General features: G+C 37.4%; 1 protein-coding gene across 1 annotated transcript in view; it reads left to right on the top strand.

The window, feature by feature from the left end:
* The first annotated feature begins 7,140 nt into the window (after positions 1-7,140).
* prdm13 (PR domain containing 13) overlaps positions 7,141-8,910 on the top strand; it is a 7,573-nt gene continuing 5,803 nt past the window's right edge. Inside the window, exon 1 of the mRNA XM_047806693.1 lies at positions 7,141-7,369. Within this exon, the coding sequence (XP_047662649.1) occupies positions 7,226-7,369 (144 nt within the window). The 5' untranslated portion in view covers positions 7,141-7,225. The remainder of the gene's footprint in view (positions 7,370-8,910) is intronic.

Here is an 8,910-nt window from a genome sequence, read left to right as displayed (position 1 = left end):
CTTTGTGAAATGACTCGGTGTCACTGGACGTTCACTTAAGCACAATGACACTGATCTGTCACTATCAGTTTCTCTCTCAAGTCTTCAGTGATCAGTCGATGACTTCAACAAGACTTCGTGTTAGAACTCGAATTAAACTCTTTACACAACTGCCTTTTTGTATATATATTCTACACAAATTCAATGTTTATAATGATTTATAATCCCACTCTGGTGTTTATGATGATTTATAATTTCACACTCTGGTGTCATTCAGTTGAGGATGATGTTCTCTTTTCACTTTGGTTCCGCTCAAGGTTTCTTCCCTGTATCATCTCAGAGAGTTTTTCTTTCACTACCTTCACCTCTGACATTTGTCACTATAACATTATAAAAATCTCGTTCTTTAATACATAATATTTAAATTGTGGTATGAGGAAAAATAAATCCCTCAGAAACATTTCACTCATCTAATTCAGAGTAATTAAAAATTGGTCTTTATTTCTTCTACACTACAGTCTGTTTTCCTGCTTGAATTGATCAAACTCTTCATGTTATTTTACATACTGCAGCAGCTGACGCAGGTGTGTTACAGCAAGAAAAACACTCGGGATTAAAAATCAGAGGTGTGAGTCTCCTCTCTCCTGCGAGCCACAGTTACCTGGCTCAGGTGTGTTAGGAGCTGAACAGCTGTGTGGGACATCTTTAAAGAATCAGATAGGTTTAATGGAGTTAATACACACAGCACACATTCATAGCTCTGTTCTTGGAGAACTCGGGGTCATCACACAGCTTCTGTTACTGTCCAGCTGTTCACACCTGGTTCTCATCATGATCAGACCCGGAAAACAGTGCAGTCACATGTATAAGTTGATGTAAAGCTCATAGACCATCCTTCTTTTCCCTGGTGCCAAGACACCATGATCCTGAACTTCTTCACTGTGAGTAGGCTCTCATAACATTTCCACAGCTTTAAAAGCAGCTGAACCCTCCTGGAAAATCATTAAAGGTTCCTGGTCATGTAAGAACCTTTTTATTTCATCTTGTCCTGAAGCCTCTTATTGAAGTTAAGTCTTTCAGTCATGCTGTATCTCATGCACATCTCTTCTATTTCCGCCTTCAGCATTATTCAGCTTTACTTTAATATTATATTAAATATTGACATTTTAACATCACAACAGGAAAGAAGTCAAAGAAGTCACACACACAGCCGTAAACAGTCCTCTGCTGTTTAAGGCTGTGACCAAACTGTGTTGAGTTAAAAGGAAATAATTATAGTAAGGATTATGGGACTAAATCTGATTAGGGTTCAAATCAATTAAAAATGTTAAAATAAATATTTTGGTAAGTGCTGTAGATGCTGATAATTCTTAGATTTTTTTTCCTTCAGTGCCTGAGAAAATGCTGAATTAAAATAATGATTTGTGAGATCAGTTTGGATTAAATAAAATAAAAAACCCACAATCCATAAATGTGTAAGTGTGCAGTCTAACAGCTTGTTATATGCTCACTCAGCATTATTTAACACAATGTTTAACCCAAACTGTAAGATTTATTACACAGGATTTGACAGACTGCTCAGTGTAAACCTCCAAAGACAACACATTCGCCAGTTTTAAAAGAGCACTCAGATTTTTCACATCATGCAGATGAATAAGGAATAGGAAAAATTCTTTATATGCCTTTTTACATTTCACTGCTCATCATTTCCACAAGCTGATTCTTTCAGATACATGAGTGTGTGTCTGTGTATGTATGTGTATAATTAACCCTTCACCCTGTTCCTTTACAGATCAGAAAGAAAAGCCCAGAAATGTCAGAGTCAGAGTCTTAATGAGGAACATCTGATGGCTGCACATCATTAGTTTGAGGATTTTTTCTGCCTCCTCCTTATTTCAGGTTATTTAACCTACATTTAAGCAGGCAGTTGTCTCGTTAATAGACCATGGACAAACACATTAATGACACAAAACAAAGCATTAATCCTGCTTAATAAAATCAATCAAGCTCTTTATAAACACGTTTAGGAGTCTGATATGAAGAACACTGAGAAGATGGAGGAAAGTGCTGTCCATGGTGCTGCTTTTGTTCAGGAAATATACCCAAAATAAATAATCACACACATTACATTAATCACTGCTGATTTTCAGCAAATAAAATCTATGAAATCAGTTCACTAGGCTACGAAAAGTCTGTTCTATTTATATATTCCTGTAAAGCTGCTTTGTGACAATGTCCACTGTTAAAAACGCGAAATCTCTCTCTCTCTCTCTCTCTCTCTCTCTCTCTCTCTCTCTCTCTCTCTCTCTCTCTCTCTCTCTCTCTCTCTCTCTCTCTCTCTGTCTGTGTTTAATGGATTCCATTATTTGTACGAATAAGTTTCTGTGGCACACAAATTTTAGTGATTGTAATTGAGATAACAATGCCTTCTTCTTCTTCTTCTTTTTCTACTTCTTATTATTCTTATTATTATTATTATTGTTGTTGTTGTTGTTGCTATTATTATTCATTTCAGCTCGTTTACCTTTTTATTTTCCCGCGCGCGGTGTGTAATAAAGATTTTAAATGAATTCTTCTATTACAACCTGTAGCAGCGTTTCAATTATCGTTTTTACGAAATATATCAATTATTAATATGTTGTGATAAATTATTGTCGTTCTTATTATTTTATTTTTTATTATTTTAATTTATTTTTTTTAATTGAAATTAAAGAGATAATTAAAGAGATCATTTTAGCCTGGCTAGATAGATAGATAGATTATTTCCATATTAATATAAATTATAAAAACGTGTGATGTATTACATCCATAGCCGATATATTTTTTCTTATTTATTTGTCCGTCGGTCTTTTACAGTGACTTGACTGATTTTATTCAAATCTAGAGTTCTACTCACGCTCTCTCTCTCTCTCTCTCTCTCTCTCTCTCTCTCTCTCTCTCTCTCTCTCTCTCTCTCTCTCTTATTGTGTTGTCTCAGACCTTCAGACCTGCTTCTCATTCAGAGGCGCGTAGAAATCCGTCAGTTCCAAATTAAAGTGACGGAAAAAAGAGAAGATTCTTCAATGGAATAACTAATGATCTGTCTTAATGTCTCTCTCTCTCTCTCTCTCTCTCTCTCTCTCTCTCTCTCTCTCTCTCTCTCTCTCTCTCTCTCTCTCTCACACACACACACACAGACACACACACACACACACACACACTTATAATAAAACACTTCTGGCTTTTTTCCCAGCAGCCAAACCGGGTGATGTATAAGGACATCTGACTCCGAAGTTTCTCTCTCTTTCTGTGTGTGTGTGTGTGTGTGTGTGTGTGTGTGTGTGTGTGTGTGTGTGTGTGTGTGTGTGTGTGTGTGTGTGTGTGTGTCCTGAAGCGCTGAGAAACCCTGTCCCGTTTTGCATATGGTTTGAGTGCTTTAATCCCAATTAGGCCCGGCTGACACGCAACACATTCACACCAGACCCGCCTGAATACATTTGCCTAGAAATGAACTTGTGAGCTTTTCTCTGTTCATTCTGTTCTCTCTGTTCATTCTGTTCTCTCTGTTCTCTATCTGTTCACTCGAAGAGAGAAAAGGTATGAATTTATAAGCTACACCGAAACATCGCAATTCAGCCGAGTTTACACACCTCATTACGCGACTCTTTTCAGACCACAGAAAGTGAGAGTTGTAAAGGCAAGGCTAAATGCTCAGGCTCTGAATACTAAACTGACTCCAGAATAACTCCAGCACTCTACCACTCTTCTTCTTTTGTTTTATTATTAACATGATTGCTGCTAATATTATTGTGGTCCTTATTACTGTTGGAAATTTGTGCGCGACTAAAAATCTGCGTCACCAGCAATTTCTCCCCAAACAGCATCCAAATGTAGAACAGATCCATCAGACCGGTCATCTGGTGGGATTCCCATACACACCCCCCACACACACACACACACACAGCCGGGTCAGTAATGTTCCACCCGCATTAACACATTAACACAGCGCAAGCAGCTGGTCCACTTCACTAACATATACATGGATAAAGCATTTACTGCACAGTGTCATCCAATCGTAAAGACAACAATCACGGTTTTTAAAATAATATTTTAGGAGTAAAATAGAAGATATAAATCAGCTCCCAATCACTTTATTTGTAAATGAATTAATTATTAATAAATACCTTGCATTATGTAACGGTCCAAAACTGTGTAAGATTTTCTATGCTCATAAATAAACTTTACTAAAGAAAATAAAAATTTTTTACTTCAGCATGACATATATAGTTTGTATCTAACACATTTTAATGATTTGATTTTTTATATAATTTCAGGCATACTGTTTTAGCCTTTATATATATATATATATATATATATATATATATATATATATATATATATATATATATATATATATAATGTATATAATGCTTAAATTAGCAATGAAGCATCAAACTTGGAGAAGTTTCAATCAGATCATCCTTAGAATGATCGCTCTCTCTCTCTCTCTCTCTCTCTCTCTCTCTCTCTCTCTCTCTATCTATCTATCTATCTATCTATTTATCTCTCTCTCTCTCTCTCTCTCACTCACACACACACACACGCACGTGAACAGAAATCTACAAACACTGCAGCAAACATCATACCCTTTCCTTAACATTAATCTAACATTGTACAGTGTTTCAGGTGGGTTTCTGTCTCTCAGAAGTGAATCTCCTCCCTCTCTCTTTCTTTAGTGCTAAAGCGCGAAGGACACGCGAACCCGTGTGTGTGTGTGTGTGTGTGTGTGTGTGTGTGTGTGTGTGTGTGTGTGTGTGTGTGTGTGTGTGTGTGTGTGTGTGTGTGTGTGTGTGTGTGTGAATGGTGTGTGAATGGTCTCCCTGGTTATTTATTAATGCTGGTCATTTGTGGCTGGTTCCCATCCGGCTCTGTGAAACACTTTAGCTTTGTGTCTGAGAGCTCAGTGTTTTCTTTTTATATTTCTCTCGCGGACAGATAACAAAAGGAAATGTTCTTTATTACGGAAAAGTTGTGGTGGAAAGTGAGTGCGCACTGGGATGAATGTGGAGTTTAGAAGTAAATGGGATGGGAAATGAAGTGAGAGTAGATCAGGATGAACGGCGCCATTGTTCACCCCTTTTTCTTAAAATAACACATTAATTAGCGGCGAGCAGCTTTATTTCCTAATTCGCAACATCACACGAGGAGAAGAAAAGCAGTTTTATTTAAGGTGTGTGTGTGTGTGTGTGTGTGTGTGTGTGTGTGTGTGTGTGTGTGTGTGTGTGTGTGTGTGTGTGTGTGTGTGTGTGTGTGTGTGTGTGTGAAGGCACTTGCGCTTTTCTCCACACTCCCAAGCCGTTCCATTTAACAGGTTACACACTAATGAAGCATGAATGTAGAGGAACAACAAGTGTGTGAAGAGGCGCAGTTTAGCGAAGCAATGTCCCACCAGGGATCTCCATTCATCTGTCCACTGAGCTCCGGATTCACCAACCACTCTATCTATCTACCTCACACACACACACACACACACACACACACACACACACACACACACACACACACACACACACACACACACACACGCTATAACCTTTTGCGATGCAAAGTGCCTCTTCACCTCCTCACACTCGTTCCATCTTGAAAATTCCCATGGGCAAACACACCTTTGGCTTTAACACTTTCTGAGTCCAGTTTTAACTCCTAAAGTGTTCAAGTGCAAAATTAAACCATCGCTCGCCTTCTTAAATCTCGCAAATCACCTTTGAGTTTTTAATAACTCGTTCAGGATTAAAATAAACAACAATTTACCTTTATTATCTAAACAAGACAAAAAAACTCAACAAAGTCATTAATCAAAACCGTATTGTGTTACATAATTTAGATGTATACGAACTGAATGTATAGAACTTTAGATGTATACGAACTGAATTAACACCCAAATTTCCCTTCTTGCAGGGAAATTTGGGTGTTAATTCAGTTCGTATACATCTAAAGTACAGTAGCAGTTTTATGTGACAGTTGAACCTCAATAGTTATGAATTATCGCTGTGTAAATACTGAGTTTCCTCGGTATTTCTTCAATATTCCTGGTTTTGCTTTCTAATGAGACTTTCAATGAGTAAATTAAGTTTTGCACTTTTTTAAATAATTAGTCCAAAAATATATAAAGATATAAGCTATAATTATAATAAAGTTATATAGTTCTAATAAAGATAAATGGCCTGTAAAGTAACTTGCTTTCAGTTATTGCTGTGAACAATGTGAAAGGAAAATATATAGAAATTCATTTGTACATTATTTTAAAAACGTAGCTATTGTATTGTGAATACCTCTGTGTGTGTGTGTGTGTGTGTGTGTGTGTGTGTGTGTGTGTGTGTGTGTGTGTGTGTGTGTGTGTGTGTGTGTGTGTGTGTGTGTGTGTGTGGGTCCTCCTGTTGAGTACCTGTTCGGCACACGCCGGGAGTCAATAGAAAGTTAACAAAGTCACACACAACAGAGAGAGAGAGAGAGAGAGAGAGAGAGAGAGAGAGAGAGAGAGAGAGAGAGAGAAGAGCGAAGATAAAGGCGCTTTGAAGTGTATAAAAGATGAAGGAGTGGACGCTTAAAGCTCTCTGCGACTCCAGAAGAAAAATCGGTGTTGTGTGGAAACAAAGCGCGAGCCTCCGAGAATTTATGGTGAAATTATACAGCGGGTTTGTCACTTAAAATCTCGGACCTGTCCGGAGCACAAAGCCACATGCTGAGGATTAATGCGGCCGCTCTTTTCTCTGCCCTTGACAAATTGGATTTTTTGGGGGTCGCTCGGGGGCGCATAATTGTCTCCTGAGCGGTTTTGGAGCGCCTCATTATTATATGAGCCTGGCAGGGGGGAAAGTCTCCATGTGACCAGCTCTCACACACACACACGCACACAGACACACAGACACACAGACACACACACACACACACACACACACACACACACACACACACACACACACACACACACACACACACACACGCACACACACAGCTGTTGAAAAAAAGAGCGCAACTCGATGTTTCTCAGACCCCTCCTCACTTCCCTTCAGCAGTAAGAAAAAGGAGGAGAGCTCAAACACAGTCAAAGCGCGCGAGGACGCGAAACTCATCACACCCAAGTCTCTCTGTGTGTATGCATGTATGTATGTGTGTGAAAGAGAGTAAGAGAGAGAGTGTGTGCCCTGGGTTCAGTTTTGGTTTCCACTCCCGCTCCCACACACCCCTTATATCAGACATCTCAGCCATGCAGGCAAGCCGAACTTCCTCCTCCATCGGCGTGTTCGCAGACTGCAGCATCCCCGCGGGCGCGCGCCTCGGACCGGTACCTGGAATCTTCCGCCTGGGGAAGTGCGTCTCAGACCGGAAGGAAGTCGGAATTAAAAAGAAGGTGAGTGTCCATTAGATCAAGGCGGATTGTCCGGCACTTCTTTTTATATTCATAGAAAAGTCTAGTTGTTGCTAAGTTACATACACTAAAGTATATATTATGATTCAGAAAGCAGATTTAAAACAAACACAAGTTGAATAAAAGTGATGTAAATAAATTAGAATAATAAATGTAAATATTAAACATAAAAAACAAAGAAATGAACGCAAAACCACAAACTCAATATTTAAACCTTTCCAGCAAATGCGTCAGACCCTTTTAGTTTTTTTCATTAGTTCAAAAACGTTATTATTATTATTATTATTATTATTATTATTATTATTATTATTATTATTATTATTATTATTATTATTATTATTATTATTGTTATTATAACTGAGTTGAGCTGCTAGAATGAATCTGTCGGATTATAACTAATTCAACTGGAATATAATTTTAGAATTAGTGATGTATTAAATAAGATTAAATAAACATTTAACTGGATTAAATCTTAATCCACATGAAGCCTATGAAGATAATCTATGAAGATGATCTCAGATTAAGACACAGATTAAGCAAAACAAGAATTAAGAATTGAGTTTAAAAAAGAAATACAAAGAAAAATAAAATAAAGTGAGGAATAGAATGAAATAAAAAACTCAAATTCTGCTCAGCTTAATCTGTACACAAATGTTTAAATGTTCAAAAATTCAAAGGCAAAAAAAAAACCCGGATTCATTATATTTATAACTATTTTAATAAATTATTATTATATAAAAAGTTCCAGTTAACTTTTGTACGTCTTTGTTAAATGTAATTAGACAGGTGCATTTTTTATTATTATTATTTTTTTTTATAAATCTTCATTTTTTGTGTCATGGTTAATTCCCCTTAACAGTATGATTAGAATAATTTCAGATCCGATAATAATCTGTATTTCTGTTCTTTCACTGGTTATAATGCAGAATGAACTCTATATGAAGATGAGCAGAGTAACGGATGTGTGGAAAGTGGAGGAGTGTTTTGATGAATGAATAAGTTGAATCGCTGCTACAGAGATGTGCTGTCATTTACACTCGTTTCATTTGCATTCTGAGATTTCACATTCACACAGTTTTCACAGTTTTATTACTAGCTCTGTGGGAAACGAGTAAACATTTATCATTAAACAAGTAAATATATCAAGTGTATATTTATTATATAAGTAAATGTCGCTACGTGCCTGCTGCAGGCTTTATTTAATTGAGAGTATATACACACGTATATGTTGATGTATTAAAGTGTAGCTTAGATGTATATTTAGATATATCTGTCCGAAGTCCCACCCCTCTTTAAAGCAATGATGGATGTCGCGCTCGAGGCCATACAGCTGTCACGCGCTTTTAATCTTTAATTTATTAGAAACGGTGAATTCATTTCTCGCATTAGACTCTAATTAAAGCGTTTCACCTCCTCTGAGATCATCTGCGCTGTCTAATAGACCAAATAAACACACATTACCGCGCCCTCTCTCTCTCTCTCTCTCTCTCTCTCTCTCTCTCTCTCTCTCTCTCTCTCTCTCT

Source organism: Tachysurus fulvidraco, chromosome 22 (genome assembly GCF_022655615.1).
Source record: "Tachysurus fulvidraco isolate hzauxx_2018 chromosome 22, HZAU_PFXX_2.0, whole genome shotgun sequence".
In the NCBI taxonomy this organism is placed as follows: Eukaryota; Metazoa; Chordata; class Actinopteri; order Siluriformes; family Bagridae; genus Tachysurus; species Tachysurus fulvidraco.
The sequence above is the reverse complement of the archived record's forward strand: the minus strand, read 5'-3'. Positions and strand labels throughout refer to the sequence as shown.